Source organism: Pholis gunnellus (genome assembly GCF_910591455.1).
Source record: "Pholis gunnellus genome assembly, chromosome: 15".
Taxonomy (NCBI): domain Eukaryota; kingdom Metazoa; phylum Chordata; class Actinopteri; order Perciformes; family Pholidae; genus Pholis; species Pholis gunnellus.
The window spans coordinates 16,118,625-16,138,137 of record NC_136542.1 but is presented as its reverse complement, the minus strand read 5'-3'; the positions used below and the strand labels follow the sequence as shown (position 1 = coordinate 16,138,137).

General features: G+C 43.1%; 1 protein-coding gene across 1 annotated transcript in view; it reads right to left on the bottom strand.

The window, feature by feature from the left end:
• Nucleotides 1-19,513, bottom strand: part of ccdc88c (coiled-coil domain containing 88C) — a 41,452-nt gene that overhangs the window by 9,709 nt on the left and 12,230 nt on the right. Inside the window, exons 4-26 of the mRNA XM_079175027.1 lie at nt 19,171-19,240; nt 18,625-18,683; nt 17,657-17,740; nt 16,622-16,765; nt 15,482-15,714; nt 14,855-14,936; nt 14,232-14,390; nt 13,621-13,767; nt 13,226-13,376; nt 12,939-13,120; nt 12,712-12,849; nt 12,334-12,618; nt 11,438-12,235; nt 10,300-10,427; nt 10,028-10,169; nt 9,832-9,942; nt 9,283-9,444; nt 8,871-9,148; nt 7,047-7,190; nt 3,833-4,019; nt 3,559-3,704; nt 1,469-1,558; nt 1,049-1,353 (exon numbers count right to left, since the gene is read on the bottom strand). Coding sequence (XP_079031153.1) covers nt 1,049-1,353; nt 1,469-1,558; nt 3,559-3,704; nt 3,833-4,019; nt 7,047-7,190; nt 8,871-9,148; nt 9,283-9,444; nt 9,832-9,942; nt 10,028-10,169; nt 10,300-10,427; nt 11,438-12,235; nt 12,334-12,618; nt 12,712-12,849; nt 12,939-13,120; nt 13,226-13,376; nt 13,621-13,767; nt 14,232-14,390; nt 14,855-14,936; nt 15,482-15,714; nt 16,622-16,765; nt 17,657-17,740; nt 18,625-18,683; nt 19,171-19,240 — 4,225 coding nt within the window. The remainder of the gene's footprint in view (nt 1-1,048; nt 1,354-1,468; nt 1,559-3,558; nt 3,705-3,832; nt 4,020-7,046; nt 7,191-8,870; nt 9,149-9,282; nt 9,445-9,831; nt 9,943-10,027; nt 10,170-10,299; nt 10,428-11,437; nt 12,236-12,333; nt 12,619-12,711; nt 12,850-12,938; nt 13,121-13,225; nt 13,377-13,620; nt 13,768-14,231; nt 14,391-14,854; nt 14,937-15,481; nt 15,715-16,621; nt 16,766-17,656; nt 17,741-18,624; nt 18,684-19,170; nt 19,241-19,513) is intronic.

The window sequence follows — 19,513 nt, the reverse complement described above, 5'->3', positions numbered from 1 at the left end:
CACTTCTATTATTAGGACAGAAAGATGAAAAGTCAGTTCGCTGGAGCGGGAAGTGGTCCCGTAGCTTTTCCTGTATGTGTCAATACAAAGCAGTGTCTACTGGTGAGCCGTTGTCACAAGCTGGATTAAAGATGTGGGTATAGTTAGTGGCTTGTAGGACATCAGTATAAATGTTATAAGATCCATAGTTTGATATAATCCAAGGCAAACATGGAATGAAGTCATTTCACTGTACTTCAGCTCTAAAAGTATTATTATTGAGATAATACCGTTTACCTGTAATATTTGCATCTGCTATGATCATTTCATGAAAAGTTGTTAGATGTTGATGAAGTAGTTAATTGTGATTTACCCTTTTTAGAATGTTTCACAAAGCACACATTTATTCTGACAATAATAGTAACTTAAATGGCTAATAGTAATAATTTAAGTATTTGTATAGCACAGTTACAGTTACTTTTAATAGCACTTCACTTTAGAGAATGGCGTATTGACTGAATCAAACTTGTAACTTTTGTTTGTTTGTTTATTTGAAAAATGTGTAAATTATAAAGTATCAGGAAGCACCTGGAAGTGTAAAATATGATACATTACACACATTCCCCAAAAAAGTTTGGAAAGAATGCAGTAGAAACCTAGTTTAGAACATTCCATAATACCTCTGTGTGCTATTAAAACTCTTCTGCACGAGCAGAGTCGTGTTGATGTGGAAACCCAGTAGAGTACAGGTACAGTGGATGATCAAAGACGTGAGCAATGGTCACTGGTATTATGTGGTGTTAAACAGCGCCCTCTACAGGTGAGGATATGGAAGTGCGCAAGATCAGGAGTCACCATGTTCCATCACCTTTGAGGTAATGGAACCAAAATATTAACAAAGAATGTACTTGATACATGCAGATTTTGCATTTAGAAATAAAACACTTTAAACAGATTTCCACTCTCTCATGTTCCATGAAGACGAATTTCTCCTCTGATGTCAATATGAAACTTGTGATCTTCTCCCGGTCCTGATCATTAATAGTGTATGAAGACGGAGTGTGCTTACCTCGGCCGATGGGCGTGAGCGCTGGACTCTGGGGTCCCAGGCTGGTGCTGCTGGTGTGGTTGTTATGGTTACTGTGGGCATGGCCGCTGTCCTGTGTGTCACTTCCTGTGCGCTTAGGAAGAGGGGGTGGGGTTTCAGGAGGGAGGAGGGGGGGCGGGGAAGGCAGCGGGATGTCTGGGGCGCTCTTTGCTCTCTCTCTCTCTCTGCCTCCCTCCTTGTCTCGCTCGGCCCCTCTCTCCCTGCTGCTCTCCTTTCGAGGTTTAATCAGTTTGACTAAAGCTTTGGCTCCGGCCCACTGACTCCTCCTGACGAGACACAACATGAACCGTTATGTGGGGCTGGTTGTACGCTCAACACTGCACACAGATATTCCATATTTTCTGTAAAAAAGAAAATGAAATGCGTCTATAAAAGCATTACTTTTTAGGTGAGGGGTCGTAGAACTTGTACTGGTCCATGATCTTCTCCTCTAGTTTCTCTTTCTGGCGACGGAGAGCGTTCAGCTTATCACTGGATGGAGAAATAAAAAAACACAGAAACACGTCGTATTCATTGCCATGGTACACTTTAGTATATCTTATTTTCAGAGACACTCAGTGGACGTCTATTACTGAATTTACTACTATATCCTTCCTATTCATTAAGATCGAATAGGAAAGATTTTTGATTTAAGTCATGTGATTTAAACCAGGAAGTGTATTGTACTTGTGAAGGGACTCCCTGGAAACATTGGGGTGCGTTCCAATCATGGACTGTACATAAGAAGTGGACATAGTCCCCATGCTGTCACCCGTTGGTTTGTGGACTGCTGTTTTTAAACTTCAAGTCCGGCGTTTTGGCCATCGCCAACTTGGCTTTTTGCAACCAGTGAACTGATGTGACCATATTTGGACTGCTGGCGACTGACGTAGAGACGCCGTATACGGCTCTGGTAGTGAACTGTCAACCACAAGGTATCCACACTCTAAAGCATACCATGCTTTATGGTCTATTTGACTTAAGTAGGAGGTTTAAGGGACTTTTGCTTCGCTTTTCAGTACCGGAGGTTGCCGCTGGGCTCCAACTGTCCCAATAAATAGTATAGCAGTGGTGGGCTGTCAGGGCCAGCTAAGCCTTCTCTGCTGGCCTAAACAGAATCACAAAGTTAGAGCTATTTTATAATTTAATACATTTTCTTAAATACACTACATGTATCATCATTTATACAAATATTTTCCCATTATCTTATTTTCTCATTGCACAGCTCCTGTGTTCCTCAGTTGCTCTGCTTCCAGTGCAGCTTGTTTTAAGTAGAGCTTTTATCCAATCAGATTTCACCTCTGTGTCTCTAGGTAAGAAGAGAGGCCCCAGGCCTGCAGACTCACCAGTGAATCCATGTGCAGTTTAAGTGAATGGGGACGGTATTGTTGATTGTCATAGTCTTCAACCAATAAGATCTTTAGTTTGAGATTCTTTGAGTGTCAGAGCTGCTAGCTGGCCTACAACTACGTCAGCATTACGTGCAGCAGCAGCTCTGCAGTGAGGTGCAGCGTGTGCTGTGATTGGTCAGTGGGCGAGCATGTGACTATTGTGAAACAAAACTTACAGCAGAGGCTTAGTCAGAGTAGTAAGAGTTCAAATTGAAAGATATGGATGAAATTATGATATTTTATTCATTTTGCTTGGTGTAGATTATTATTTTTTTTACCTAGCTTGTTTTTTAACACTCAATGGCTGAAATTGGAGAGAAACGGATTTGGGATTTGGGATTAAACTCTTTGTCAACAAAGAAAAGAGGATGTGATCAGCATTTGGTAAGTCAACTGGTTCGTTTTTTTACATCTAATATCTGAATGGCTCTTGAGTGTGTAGCAGAATGTGTGTTGCTGCTGTTGTTTTTCCTTTAAGCTAGTTAGCCTAGCCTCCCAGAACACTTGCGGAGCATCAGCGGTTTTTGTTCCGGTTCAGAGGTCACATAGACCGTTGTCTCCTAGTGAGCGCAGGAAACATTATATTTCCTTCAATTTAAGCTTCTGTATTTTCCAAATGCACAACTATTATTCAAACGTATTGATCGGTTTGTAAGCCTCATACCGAACGGTTTAATACAAATACGTAACGTTATATAGTTACAGCCCAAGAAACGAATAATAACCCTAGCTGTGTGGTTATAAGGTGGTATTTCAGCAGTGAAGCCCAGGTATAAAATGCACGGCCCGTAGTGATGGCGAGATGAAGCTCTATGAAACAATATAGCTTTCCAGCTAATTGGTTTGCAAAAGGGATGAATTTATTTTTGCTTCATGCTCACACAAAACCACAGATGAGCTCATCCATCCATGTCATTTGTGATAAAGGCTATTTATCTTTACAGTTTCAACATAAAAGTACACGTGTCCTTTCATTAAAAGCAGTTCTGGATAATTCCCTCTTAGGGTGGTGTCTGCTCTATAGTTACATGTATAGTCTGTTTACTGCTGGTGTTGTTTTATGGTGCACAGTTTGTGTTGCAGGTGTTGCGGTGCGGTTACATGTATAGTTTCTGCTCCTGGTGATACAGGTCTTTGCTCTCCATGCTCCTCTCTAGTAGAGTGTGGTTCTGCTGACTCAGCAGGTTGATCTGACTCAGGAGGTGGTGGTTCTCCTCCTCCAGGTTCCCTTTCAGTCGGCTCAACAGCTAAAAAAAACCACACACACATGCGCGGGTCAGGTCAGGAAAGTAACCAAGAGAAGGTGATGGTGATTACTCTGCTGTGCTTCATGACACACGTGTCACTAATTTCTAAAGTAAAAGGCCCGGCTCACCTCACAGTGGTTGTCTAGTTTGGTCATGGTTAGATCCAGGCCCTGGTGTTGCTCCATTAGCGAATCGTATCGTGCCATCCATCGACTCTCTTCCAGCTGGGCGGAGCTTAATGAGCTCTTGCATTCATTCATGCGCTGCTGTAGCCCCTCACATTGCTCTGACTGCTGCGATTGGCTCTCTGTTAACCTAAAGGGGGGGGGCAGAAGAGAAAGAATAACTTCACGAGGAAAGTCAAGTAATCATTTCAGGTAGTTTTATAATTTGGAGCAGACTGTGCTCCCAGGTTCTACCTCGAGTTCTAGTCCGGATGTGGGGTTGTATGAGGTAGTTGTCCATAGTCAGTGTAAGTAAGTAAGTACAATTTATTTATAAAGCTCTTTTTACAGACATATGTCACAAAGTGCTTAACAGGGCAGAATTACAAACATAAAAAACACAATGTGACCATAGGACCAATAATTTAAATACACACAAAAAATACAAAAAACATGGTTTAAAAGCAGGTCTAGGACATGAGTTTTACCCAAACGCCAGTCTAAAGAGGTGAGTTTTGAGCAGATTTCTGAATGCGTTTACAGAATCTGCAAAGCGTAGGGGTGCGGGCAGAGCATTCCACAGCCTCGGTGCTACTGCCTCAAAAGCTCGGTCAGCACGGGTCTTAAGGCGAGCAGACAGACAGAAGACCTAAAACGTTTGACCTGAGAGCGCGGGTGGGTGAATAGGGGTGAAGTAGATCAGCTACATACGTAGGAGCCTGACCGTGTAGTGCTCTGTAAATGAGAATGAGAATTTTAAAATGGATCCTAAATGCTACAGGGAGCCAGTGGAGAGATCGGAGTACGGGGGTGATGTGAGACCGTCCTGGTGAGCAATCTGGCGGCAGCATTTTGGATTACCTGCAAACGGTTAAGAGCAGATACACTGAGTGACGAGAAAAGTGTGTTACAGTAGTCGATGCGTGTATGATCATCTCTAGGTCAGCTGTTGATACAACAGATCTTAGTTTACTGATATTTCTAAGGTGGAAGAAACAGGATCTGGACAGCTGTTTAACATGGGGGTCAAACAACATGGATCGATCAAAGAAAATCCCTAGATTGTGTAGGTTGCAATGGGCAGCAGAGGAGAGTGGACCTCTCCTCTCTCTCTGCCTGATCATAGGGACAAACTCATCTGGTGCAATAACTAGAACCTCCGTCTTAGTGTCATTAAGTTGTAAGCAGTTTTCTGCCGTCCAGTCTCTGATAGCATTGACACAGTTCAGGAGCCTAGTTAATGAAAAAGCCTCACTGGGTTTGAGTGACAGATGGAGTTGTATGTCATCTGCATATAAATGATAGGACACATTGTAACTTTTTATAAATCGGTCCCAAAGGTAATAACAGAGGCCCCAGAACCGAGCCCTGTGGTACGCCACAAGACAGTGCAGAGGTAACAGATACAAAATCACCCACAGAGACATTAAAACTTCTGTCAGCGAGGTAAGATGTAAACCAGTCTAACGCTATGCCAGATATGCACAACCAATCCCGTAGCCTCTTAATCAGGATGTTATGGTCTACTCTACAATGTCGAATGCAGAACTGAGGTCCAGAAGTACTAACACAGAGCAGTCACCTGCATCAGAACACATGAGAATGTCATTTGAAACCCTCAGGAGAGCGGTTTCAGTAGAGTGTTGCTTACGAAACCCAGACTGGAATTTGTCGTACATGTTGTGCCTCTCCAGTGCAGCAGTGAGTTCTTTGGCCACCACCTTCTCTAAGATTTTGGACAGGAAAGGTAGTTTTGATATGGGCCTGTAGTTCATAGGCAGTGCCGGATCTAAGTTGGGTTTCTTTAATATAGGCTGGATAGTGGCATGCTTAAAATAGGACGGGACAATTCCTGTAGACAATGAGGAATTAACAATAGATGTTAGTGCAGGGCTAAACTTTCTTAAATAGAGAGGATGGTATAATAATCAGAGGGCAAGATGCTGGCTTTGTTTTGTTAATTAAGTCCATCAGGTCTTGAAGGCTGATAGGCTGGAAAGAGTCCAGAACAGTAAGAGATTGAGAAGAGCTACAGGTAGATGAACAAATACCAGGCTGAATACCAGAGCTAATAGCTATTACCTTATCAATGAAATAGGTAAGGAACGTGTTACAATCGTCAACAGAAGAGCATGGTAATGTAGAGACAGACGGTGAAACAATTTTCTTTATTGTGTCAAACTAAATCTTAGGATTTCTCTTTGAAGAAGAAATTAAGTTGGCAAAATAAGCAGTTCTAGCTTAATTTACTCCAGCATTAAAAGAAGCTCTGAGGTCTTTGAGATAAGTGCAATGCACTTCTAGCCCAGTGGCTTTCCAGAGCCGCTCTACGACACTTCCGTCTCAGGCTGCAGCCAGCGTCTGTCATCCATGGAGAAGTGTTGTAGGCAGCCTTGGTCCTTTTCTTAAAAGGTGACACTTTATCCAGCAATGTGGTGCAATGTTCATTAAAAGACTGTATTAAGAGTTCCACATCATTGTGATTTGTGTTAATATCACAGCAAAACTGCATCGAAAACTGATCAGCTGTACTCTGAGTAATAATGCGGGAGTGGAATGTTCATTTCAGACACAAGGGGTCAGCATTTACAGAAAGATCAAAGAAAATACATTTATGGTCACTGATCAGTAGGTCCTCACAACAGGTATGATCAATATCAAGACCCAGAGAGAACACAAGGTCCAAGGTGTGACCACCCCTGTGAGTCGCGCCAGGGACATGTTAAAAGATTCAGTCGTATTAAGAAACTCAGTGGCACTACAGTCTGTGGCATCATTGATATGCAGATTATCAGTGTATCACGTGCAGTTCATGGCTGGTCATGACGTCCCCAGTTTGGAGAACCAGACCTGAGCTACCGCACAGGGGCAAAGCAACGTACTGCTGTCAGCAAAACATATTGTAGACCTTAACCTTGCCATGAGACGGTGAGACAGCCGTTTCCGGTGAGGAACTGAATCTGTAGCTTCAGCCAAAGACACCATTTTGAAAAAAACAACATCATTTGACCTTGCAGAACACGAGGGTTACTGGTCGACCACTATCTACTGTAGGTAATACTTTATACACTGACTGTGGATAAGTACCTCATACGACCCCACTTCTAAACATCCATGCTATCCCTTTAACTACCTTTTCAAAGCTTAGACCTTAAGAAAACAACTTCCAAAACAGTACCTGTCCACTTGTGTTTTGAGCTGTAGATTCTCTTGTTGTAGAAGACGACTCTTTTGGATCTCCTGGTTCAGTTCCTCCTTCTCTTTCCGACCGTGCCTCTTCTGCTCCTCCCATTTCTCCTCCTGCTGCAGCAAAGTACAATACCTGCAGGACATGATATTGTGTGTGATTACAACTTGAGCATGGTTATGTTTACATAACCATTTGATACCGTGTAGCTGATTATGGCGCCTACTTTCTTCACCTGTGATGCCCACAGACACACATTTCCCAAATACAAATATGGTGAAAAAAAAAGAAAAGAAATTACAAGGTGAGATGCATAAATATTATGTTTCATTAAAAGTACCTCTAAACCAGGGGTGCCCAATATTATCCAGTCGATCGCAAAGGTAGTGCGGGTGGATTGCATCCATTCAAAAACAATTAGATGTTAGCCTATCATCCATCCTCCCCTATGGCATTTGCCACTTGATTGACGTACAGGGCAGCCAGTCTGAGATCACGTCTTTTCTAACACATAACAAATAACTACAGCAACTTGTATGAGTTGAGGGTTGGGATGTGGTTATATAGCTGAATTGTGTTGGTTGATGTCCCCTCACTGATCAATAATACTGTGTGACCTACAGCCACTGGTGGTGGAGTGTACAAGTCAATAATCAACAAAGCAAGCTTGACTGAGAACTGAGAACGCTGCGTGAGACGCCATGCATCTATTTACATACTGTACATTGAGCTCAAGTGAAGTTCTGTTACATTTAGTTACTTTGGTCAGTTACAACTACAGTAGAGCTACGAGACAGGCCATCTTAAGTTCTGACCTAAATAAAGATTAATATCTACTAAACATCAGCTAATGTCTGTTGTCTGGAACTACGAAGAAACAATGGTGCATATTGGGTAAAGTAAGTAATACAACCTTACATTTTTCTGCAAGCTTACAACTTTCTTCACTTTTAAACATTTTTAATAAGCAGCAGCGCAACATCTCCACTGAAGTCACAGTGACATGAGAACTATTTATCTACCACGTTCTAATCCTGTGTTCCGTGTTACCTCCTGTTAATGCGTATGTGTTTAAAACATTTATTAGGGCCCGAGCAACCGACAACGTCGGGCCAGCGAAGGCCCTATTGAAATTCTAATGTTTTTTATTATTTATCTGATTTTTCAATTTCTACATTGGGAGCATGTTTGGGGGACTCGCCATGCACGAAAACTCACCAAATTTTGCACACTTGCCAGGCCTGGTGAAAATAGCCATCTGATATAGGTTGCATATTTTTTCATTTAAACAAAATGGCTCTCGAGCGCCCCCTACAAGTTGGACCGGCGACGCCCCTCGGACAGTTTGTCCGATTTACTTGAAATTCAACACACATGTCCAAATCCGCTAGGTCTACAAACTAGGCTCTCAGACCCATAAGCTCCGCTTACCAATATTTTCCGCCATCTTGAATCTTGTGATTTTTCACGTTTTCAGCCTTTGTAACTCTGACACATTTCCATAAGATGTGGATGAGATGGTGCAGGTGAACAATCCTACAGCTGCATATCTTTCCACAGCTACATCGTACTATATCCATGAAGCCACACATTTCAAGGATTTAATTGAAATCCTTCTCGTAACTAAACTTAAATTACAGAAGCTAACTACGCTCTACTAACATTCCACTGTGATTTTAACAGAGGACTACATTCATTTTTGCTTCCTCCAATAATTATTTACTAAATTCTTCTCACTGATGCTTTTCTGCTCACAGTGTTTTTTAGAGGACTATCTCTCTACTGTTGGCAGTAAGGTTCTTTGTCATCACTTACTTGCTGTGCAGCGTCCGGTGCTCGCCCTCTAGCGCCCTCTGCTTGCCCTTCAGCGCGGCGTGCTGACTGATGAGCTGCTCGTACTCGAGCGCTTGCCTCTCGTGAACGCTCAGCAGGCGCTCGTGGTCGCTGAGCACACCCTCTCTGGCTCGCCACGCCTCCTCGCGCTGCCTCTGCCACGACTCCACTTCCGACTCCAAGGCGGTGACTTGGCCCTGCAGCACTGCATTCTGGGCCATGAGAGATGCACTCTGGGAGGAGAGCGTGGAGTTTTCCACCTGAAACACAGAAATCCATTAGAACTCAGTGGTTAAATACAACATTATCTGGGGAATTATTGTACAACGGATGTTATTGGCGCTTATTGGCTCACTTTTACAAAATCACTATGTGGCTGAATTGTACATTGTACCTGTAGTTTTGCAGTCTGTGTATGTAAGGCTGAATTCTGCTCCTGCAGGGTGGTGGTGTGTCGCTGCAGCCCCAACATCTGGTTGTTAAGAGACGTGTTCTGGTTCTCCAGCTGTTTGAGATGCCCCCTCAGTAGACTGCTCTCCGTCTGCAGGGAGGCATTCTAGGGAAAGTAATGACACCAGAACAATTAAGAACGCCTGCTAAGAAAAGAACATCTAATGGGAATTCTAAAATAAAGAGGCACATCGAGGAATTCCTGATGGTTCAATAATTAAACAGATAACATTAAATATGCTCATTAATTGTGCAAAAAAAGGTGAATTATGAATGAATGAACTATAGGAAAATAGACAAGTAAAAAGAGCATTAAATATGCTACATAACACATGGATATACACAAAAAATTGAATAAGTTGTAAAATTAAATGTATGTGATAGAAACAGTAAAACAGATTGTAAAGCACTCTGAGGCAAATTTGTGATTTGTGATTTTGGGCTATACAAAATAAAGTGAATTGAATAAAAAACAACAACAGACAAATCGTACATTCTTTTCTATATCAATGAGATGATCTTTGATTCGGAGCAGTTCAGCAGTGGCTGACCCTTGACCCCGGTCGCCTCCTGAGCACTGCTGGTAGTTGTGCTTTTCTTCCCCCTGGAAAAAAACAAAACAAATTGGAACACACTCTTCAAAAAACAACACCAGATGTTTTAGTAAAAGTTTGTGTGCATGTGCTTACGGTGGCTAGCTTAGCACGTAGCGTAGTGTTGAGTGTGTCGCTGTCTTCCAGTTTCTTTTCCAGACAGGAGATTTTCTCCTCTTTAATCTTCATCGTCTGTTGGACGGTTTCCTCGAGCCGAGACTCCAGCAGCCTGTACTTGCTGCCGTGTGCACAAGAGAAATCGGTCGATCAACTTCCCATCCGACATTCATTTCTACACATGAAATCATCTCAATGTGATTAGCAAGCCTAGCATGGGAACAGCATAGCAGCGTATTAGAGCAGACTACCTGTCCTCCAGTGTGTGCTCTTGCTGTAATAGTTTTTCTCTGTTGAGCCCGATCTTCTCCAGTTCTTGGTTGAGTCTCTCTAACTCTACACTCTGCTGCTGAACGCTCAGCTTCTCGGACACCAACTCCTGCACACATGAACCACAGCTATGAAACTCATACATTCCACACAGATGATACAACGCACATCAGGGTTAAAACAAAGCAAACTGTAGGTTGTTCGGAATGTTAGGCCAATATTGAAGCCGTTTCACATCAAACACAGTTTTCTGTTCAAAGAATTTGCCCTGAAATTTACAAAAAACTGATTTTGTGCATTACGAACGCTTCAACACCCCTGCTGAACATTTGTGAGGGGGAAAAATATTCGGATGGACCTTAATTTCAGCAGATTTCCGCCCGTGTAAATAAATGTTTGGCCAATGAAATCCTTTGTTCCAGGTGGTGTCATACATCCAGGTAGCTTATCATATTGGTTTCTAAAAACACCCAATCATGTATGAGAAACACTCCAACGACTACCTTAACAACCAAATAAAGGGCGATCTGGGACACGAGGAAGATAGTAATGTAGCTGATGTGCACTTACATAATATATTGGTCACGGAACAGCCACTACAGCTAGCGTCAGCAGCAAATTTGGGGTCCAATTAGTTATCTATTGTGTAGCACACTGTCCATTGTCATAGCTGCTACTCATTGACTCAGTTTTCTCTTCACAAAATAAGACTTTTTTGTGTTTTACAAAAATGAAACACTGCAATGCAGTTAATTTGCACACGCACCACATGTACATTGTTGTCATAAGGAAGATTTCCATGCAAATATTCTGCATTCCTGCACCACATTCTGGCATCAGACTTGTGAGAAACGCTTTTAGTCTTGTATTAAAAACTGGATATGGGGTTTATGGGTCAATGTTATCTACCCGATATAGTGGACTATTTAAAGTTATTAGAAGTTAAAAGTTATTCAAAACTATTCTATTGAGACTGCGAGTTCATTCTGGATCTTGGAAACAGTGGTTTGCAAAACAGTACAACCACAAGGTCAGTTTTTTAAGCTGTTCCGGAGCTTTTGATCACATGAGCGTGTTTTTACCTCGTGTAAGAAATGAATCATTGCCACGGACTCTCACCTCTCTCAAAGTGACCAGAGTCCTCTTGTCAATAGTTGCCTGTTTCTGCAGCTCCTTGTTCTCCCTCTCAAACTCCTTGGCTTTGACTGACACATCCTTCAGCCTATCTACTTCCTTAGCCTGAGTCGCGCCCTCTTTCTTCACAGTGGCCAATCGCCTGACTTTCTCCTCCAGCTCTGTCTCCTTCCCCTCCAGCAGCGTTCTGATCCTCCAGCTCTCCTTTTCCAGGTGCTTCCTGCCCTTCTCTGACTGCTCCAAGTCCAGTTGGAGCTTCCTCCTCTCCTCTTCAACTTCCTCCCTCCTTCTCCGCTCCTCCTTCAGCTCTACTACTTCCCTTCTCAGTTCCTCCTCTCTGGCCTGGGTGTCCTGCCTCTCTCTCTCCTCATCCTCCCTCTCTTCTCTGCTCTTCTGTACTTTGTCCTCCAAGCGATGCTTCTCCTGGTTCAGGGCTGCCACGTTCAGCTCGAGCCTCTCCGCCCTCTTCCTTTCTCCTTGTGCCTCCTCTCGGGTCTCCTCCAGCCTCCTCTGCAGATCCTGCGTCTCTCTCTGGGCCTCTTTATGCTCCTCCTGGAGGGTGGCCAGGCGGGCGGATGAGGAGCGCAGATTTTCCAGGGAGCAGCGCAAATCCAGGTTCTCCTTCGACAGTAGGCTGTTCTCCACCTCGTGCCTCCCCAGTCGCTGCTGCTCCCGCTGGGCCTCCTCTGCCTCCCGCTTCAGCCTGTGCACCTCCTGCTCCAAGGAGGACATCTGCTTCTCTAGAGCCTCGGACCGCTCACTGCATGCACGCAGAGAGGCCACCTAGAAGTGAAATAGAGAAGTACGTTTAATATACTCATTTTTGTATGAATTAAATTAGCTTTTAAGAATACATAAAACATATATATTTGTATTACTACCTCTCGGTTCAGGGCGTCTCTGCTCCTTTCCAGCCTCGCCGCCTCACGCTCCACCTCCTCACACCGACCCGCCCTCTCCCTCAGCCTCTCTGCATCCTCACTGGCTAGCTTGAGTTGGGTTTCTAAGCTGGCCAATCGGGAGCTGGTGTCGGTGATGCTCTGGTGCAGGAGGCGGTTCTCCGTTTCCACCTCGCGGACCCGCGCCTCGTTGTTTGACTGAGCGCGCTCCTGAAGGGACGCCACAGCGTCAGAGAGGTGCTGCTTCTCGCTCTCCAACTCTGAGATCTGATTGGACAGGAAGAGTGTCAACGAACGATGCATTCTGGTCTCTTATGGTTAACAATGTCTTACCTGTGTGTGTGTGTGCGCGTTAACTACCTGTCTGTCTTTCTCTGCCCTCAGAGTATGCATATCTCTCGCCAGACTCTGTTTTTCCTTCAATATTTCCTCTCCCAGAGACTCCATGTCCTGATTGGTCAGTCTCTCCTGGTCCAATAAACCCTGGAGACGGTCCAACTAACAAACACACAAGATAAACGTACTGTAGATTAGTAAGATGCAAATGGTTAACAAGTAACAGAAAAAGAATGGATGCGTCTTCCTACCTTCTTGCTGAAGCCTTGGTTCTCCCTGTCTAGCTCCTGGGTGTGGAGCTGCTGCTCCTGCAGGAGGTGGTTGTTCTCTTTCAATCTTTCTACGGAGGCCTGAAGCTCCCGGTTCTCCTTCTCCAGCTTCAACACCCGACTGGAAACACACTCGTTCAGCTCATGGACCAACGACTTACGAGCTGCGGCACAGGAATATATCATTTGGTTTGGACAAAATATAATAAACAACATGTGTGGACACAGAAATAGAAGTAGGTAGAACAGAATATAACAGCATGTCTTACTCTCTGTGTTAGTGTTGTCATGGTTCTTGGTCAGCTGCTCCAGCTCCCAGCCCAGATGAGCCGACTCGTTCATACTCTGTTTCTGTCCGATCTCCAGCAGCATGTTCTCCTCCACCAGCTCCTCCAACCGCAGACGTTCATTGTCCCTCTCCTGCTCAACACACAAACACACACACACACACGATCATATTTTTTAATATGGGTGATAATAGGCAATCATTTTGGTCTGATATCTGGGGCTGGTAATGTAAAACCATAGATTTAAAAGAAAATTCTGAATATGTTATGTTTACGCCACAAATAATGAGTTTCAGTTCAATGTGTAAAAAAACTTTAAAACAGCGGATACATGTCATTTTGACTCATAAATTGCTGATAATGACATTGTGTCATACCATTTCCAGGTCGTGTATTTTAGCTCGAAGTAACAGGTTGTCTTTCTCCAGCGTGTGCAGTTTATCACAGCGTCCCCTGGAGGCGGAGAGCTGCTCCTCCAACAGCACCTTCGTCTCCATTAGAGTCAGGTTGTCCTCGCGAAGCTCCTGTATGACACCACACACACACACACACACACACACACACACACACACACACACACACACACACACACACACACACACACACACACACACACACACACACACACACACACACACACACACACACACACACACACACACACACACACTCTCTCAGTGGACTGCTGGTGCCAGGTCTATCTTCATAGCTTGTTTAAATCTTCTCTGTCTGCTGCTGACTCTTTATGAAGTGTCAACATAAATCGTACAGTTACAAGTCAACCAGTCATTTCAACTGCAGCAGTAAAAGATCATTTAACATAACACTCAACATTGGAAGATGTGACAATATACCAAAACTATCAAAACATGAAAATAAGTTTTTCCAATGAACCTTCACAGATCCAGAGTCTCTCACAGTGTCTTCAGACAGGAGAGCTGAACATGATGGTAACATATTGATGTGCAGCATGAAGCTGTGTGTGTACCTCCATTCTGGTCTTGTAGAAGTGAACATCATTGAGCTTCTCTTTACACCTGGTCAGTTCAGTCTCCAGTCGGTCGACCCGCGCTGCTCTTTCCCTCAGTGAGTCCACCTCGTCCCGGTACACTCGGACCGACCGAGCCTCACAAGACAACGACTGGTTCTGAGCCACACACATACACATATGCGTCAATATCATTTTGAATTTTAATGCTTTAGTTTAACATGACAGAAAGTGCACACATATCCTCACATCCAAAAAAAACAAAAAATTCTAAGTATTAGATAGGACTAGATGGGCATTTGGGGGGAGATGGGGGGTTACGAGAAGAATGCTACCGTCCACCTTTATTTATATATATATATATCATTTCTTTTCCAGAGATTTGACGTTGTCACGTTATGTCTGTTCCACACAACGTGATTGGTTGATCACCAATCGCAATGAGAAAACTAAAAGAAAATCAACCTTGCTCCAAACAAATGACAAATGACTCATGACAAAAACAACTGTTCCAATGAAAAATGATTCTAAATGAAAAGGCCTTTAGTCAGAAACCCTGCAGTCCAAACTGCTTTTCCTCCGGTCATATCGATCTACTCAATCTCTCTCTAACGGGTCCTGACCTCTTGTTTATGTCTCTGTAACTCCTGATCCAGTCGCTCCACTTCATGTTTTGAATCCATCAGCTGCTCTGTCTTCTCCTCCCTGCGCACACACACACACAAACACACACACACGCACACACGCACACAATAAATGAATAGTTCAGCTTCAATCGTTACAATCCTTAATTACGTTGCATCATCAGCCCCACGCCCTGGTAATGTCTAGAAAGCTTGATGGTAATTGAAGAGTTTGAAAACTAACAGTAATGACATTGTAGAAACACACAGTAGACTTACAGCAAGTCTTTAATATTGCTATGTGAATGAATCCAGACAGTATATTCTGCAGAATGACTTCCAGTTGCTGCGTGTAAAGTGGGAGTGTATAGTTTACCTGCAAATAGATGGATCCCCCTATGTGATTACATTGCACATCTATCAGAACTAGACAGCATAATACGCTGTGTTACATATATAATGACTACCAGCTGCTGTTGTATCACCACAGTATAAACCAGCGATACCCACAGAACCCTTTAGGACTGCTGTGTAACAGTAAGCAATGAGCTGCTGCTTTAGCCACTTGAGGTTGTCACTATAAGAGACACCTTCCACGTTACGAGCAGCCATGTGACCCAGACTCACAGTTCTTGTCTGTATCTGCGTAGCTTGGCTTTGGTGTCAGCGAGCTCCACAGACAGATGCTGCTTCTCCTCTTTGGTCAGCCCTGGCACAGTCAAGGCCGATCCACCGTTATTTACTCCCACTCCCCCAGATCTCTGCCCACGCTCTGGGCTGCTCATGCCCAGGTTCCTGCACCCTTCCTGGGGCTGTTGACTGAACAGGTAGTCCCTCTCCTGGGTCAGATCCACAATCACCTGGAAGGCAGAAGTGTTTTTGCTAAATTCACATTTCATTCTTGTTTTCCCATTGAATTGTTACAGCCGATTTTCTTCTTTAAATTTGAGAAGTTTCCTGATTTATTTATCCTCTGAGACAGCATTTCACTATTTAACATTACAAATTGGACTTGAACCCCACAACCCGCCAACAGGGTTTTTCTTTGAAGAAAATCCTAAAATTATACAATTAATCATAGCCGGAAACTGTTAAGACAGAAATTATCATTGAATTTCTAAAAATAACCAAATCTAAGCTTAAAATAGTGATATTTCATCAAAATCACTTTAATCTCAATTAAAATGTTGCCAAAATCCATTTGCACGAACCAGATCCTGTAAAAAACATTAAATTCTGTGCTCCTCAGCGCCACTGGAGACCAACAGTGACAAAGTTTACAAAGAGCAGAAAGGTTGAACACATGTAAATAGTTCAATATGTAGGCTAAAGCAGTGGTCCCCAACCACCGGGCCACGGACCCGAATAAATATTATATTATTTCCGTTTTATTGATTTATTTTTTTTAAGTTTTATTTAGAAAAATGATCGGATTCTCTCCCAATTTCATCCGCATGTGCGTCATGACATGTCATAGATGTCATACAAAGGACATAATTGAGTCCTCTCTACTTCTAGCCATAATTGTGCTGTTTCTATAGAGCTGCAGGACGTATACAACGCAGTGAAAAACTAGCTCAGGGTGAAGAAAACTGGACAGGAGCAAAAATATTTTTACAAATGCTCTAAAATTGCTTGGAGTTCAGAGGGTTTATTACAATAATCAAACCTATGTAGCCAAACAAGAAGTAGACAATAATAACGTGCATTTAAAGTGTAATAAATATTCCCATCATTGTTTATAAAATAATGTGTGAGTCACAGTACCTCGCTGGCTTTGTCTCTCTGGTCGATGAGTTGCTGTAGCGACTCGGCCATGTTACGGGACAGAGGTTCCAGCTCTTCGTGAGCCAGCTCCGATCCTCCCTCCAGCCAGGACAGGTCCAGAACATTCAGCTGGTTGTGGGTCACCTGCAACAAACAACATAAAGGAATTCAGGCTGTATACAGTAGTGCACTTTTATATCGTTAGGAAAAATATTAAAACCCAAGTGACACTTTTTACAGCTGATGCTTGATTTGAAATAACTTGCTGTAACTTGACTTGACGTTTGACACAATTGGAAACCTCGGGATCTTAAAACAGTTAAGTTGTGCGAGTTTGAACAATGCTTGTCCACACAGCGAGTAACGACCGAGATAGAAAGGAGCTATATTAAACATCACATTCAGAACAAAATGCCTTTAAGTGATTACTGCTGAGCGAGCGGTTATTGTTCTTTGATGTCAGCTGATGTTGGACTCTTCATGCTATACGAAGATAGATAGACGGAGAACAAGGGTGCAATGGATCATAACGTATCATGGTTTTAAGTCACGGATTAGATTGGCGGAAAAAAAACAAGCAAATACAACTTTCAGACATTCCCCATCAGGGTTTTTTACCGCTGACACGTTGCTGATTGTTGAGCCGTATCGGCCAATACAGATTGTCTTTGTTTTTCTTTCTATAGAAGCTGGCCTACAAGGCCACGGACTAGTTTTTTCACCAACATCTCGAAAAATCATTTCAACCGCTTTGAAATCAGTGTAAGCAGTCAAGCATTTGAAATGTTAATAGTAGTTATTTAAATAAAAACATGAACAGATTAATGAGATCAAAAATATTGAGATTGTTACCATAGATAATAAGACAACCAGCAAACATTCACATTTGAGAAGAGAAAACTATTAATTTAAACTAAATATTAAAAAAATATATATTTCAGGCTTTGTGCATACACAACGTTTTAGTCAGTGAAGGACAATAAAAAGCTCAAAGAGGACATTCATCTCCCCCAGGATACACTGCGCTCCACTGACCTCCTGGATGTGAGACACGATGGCAGCTTGGGTCTCAATGTCCAGCAGCTTGATCTTCTCTATCATCTCCTCCTTACGCTCACACTGACGCACACACACAGCAGGAAATGAAATTAGCAAACACATTTGAATAAAAACTGTGCTTGTTAATGTCTCTTTGTTGCCATCACATTGGTGTCGAGCAGAACAGGACTCTGGGAAATGCAGTATGTATGGTGAGGGGTGCGAGTTTGTTTGGCACTGCTGAGGTGGAAAAGTGTTTATTTTGTACAACATTTACATCAATATTTGCACGTGGCTTTATCCACCTCTCCCTCCCTCCCTCCCTCCCTCCCTCTGTCTCTCCATTCATCACTCCCCCGTGGCCTCTTTCCTGGAACCAGTAGAACCAGTACAGGTAGGGAGGGAGAGGCAAAAAGAGGGAAGAGTGAAGGAAAGGGAGGGGAAATTAGGAAGGCGGGAGCGATGAAGGGAGAAACTAGAACAGCCGTGTGCAAAGGAAAACAAAGCTAAACCAAAAGACACATTGGTGGGTTCTGAGCCATGGGAGAGTGGAAAATGAGACAAAAAAGAGCAGAACAAACAAACAGACGGAGAAACCACCTGCGCCCCCACCTCCCACATGACTAGCCCCTCCTCTTTTACTACAGGTAACCCAATTAACTCTTAACTTGCCATATCTGGCTGATTCTTTAAGGCTTTTAAAGCGCCAAACTGTGCCGACCAGCAGGCATCATATTCATTATAAAGCACCTTAATACTAATGGTTATTACTGTATATATAAACCATTGATGGAGCTCCATGTGACTCCATTTTGATCCTGCTGTCCCAGCCTGCACCGTATCAGCAGGCACCGCTGTGCTCAGACATGCAAAACTAAATAGACACAAACAGACTTCCTGCTGAGAGACTGGGTGGTACAGTAAGCTAATGTGTTTGGGCTTGTGTGTGTGCGTGTGTGTGTTACCTGGACAGCACAGCCTAGTATCAGCAACAAAAGTCTTTTCAGCTGCTCCATGCTCTGAGCTGGAGGAAACACAACACAGAGACACGTTGTATATCAGAACGCATGCTAACATTCAACACCTTTTTGGAGTACAGAGTACTTCAAACCCAAGCCACCACGACACAGCTGAATAAGAAGAAAAGTCACTTTGAGAGAAAAGTTGAATAAAAGTCAAACAGCAAGTCTTTGAACTGAATGTTTGAAGAAATGATCTAAAGGTTGATGGTGACCTCAGGCATCATTCTTCTACTTCAACAATATTATTTATGTCCATAAACGAACACAGAAATTACATGAGATAAATCCTGTGTGTGTATCTTTAAGGACCTTTGCCTCACTCATAATAACACTACTTTAGGAGCAACCAAATGCAGACGGCGCCTGGAGTGACCACCGTTTTGAACTCTACTATTCTTAAATCTTTAAAAAAACAATGTGTTACTTCTTTACTAAATTACGAACTTTCATCAATGGCCATCATGTAACTTCCCTCAGACAGTATGTTACCTGATATGGGATCCTTGGCGATGCAGAGGATGTTAGGAAGGGGCATGACTATTAACTGCTGTAAGGTCTCCTGCAGCAGAGAAGAGGGAGATGGGGGTTGTTTGGACAGAGAGGAAAAGAACAACTACATTAGCAATTTCATGGTCCCAATGATAACCGAGCAAAAGGCAGTCACTTTCAAAACTGTCCATCGGACACCAACTGGGGGCAGCAAAAGCATTGAGGTGGGTCCTTGGTATTAGAGCCTGAAAGATGCTGGATTGTTTAGGCTGATATCAGCATTTGAGAAGGAAAAAGAATCCAATCATCATTTTGGGGCCAATTTGTTCAAACTACTGGTGCC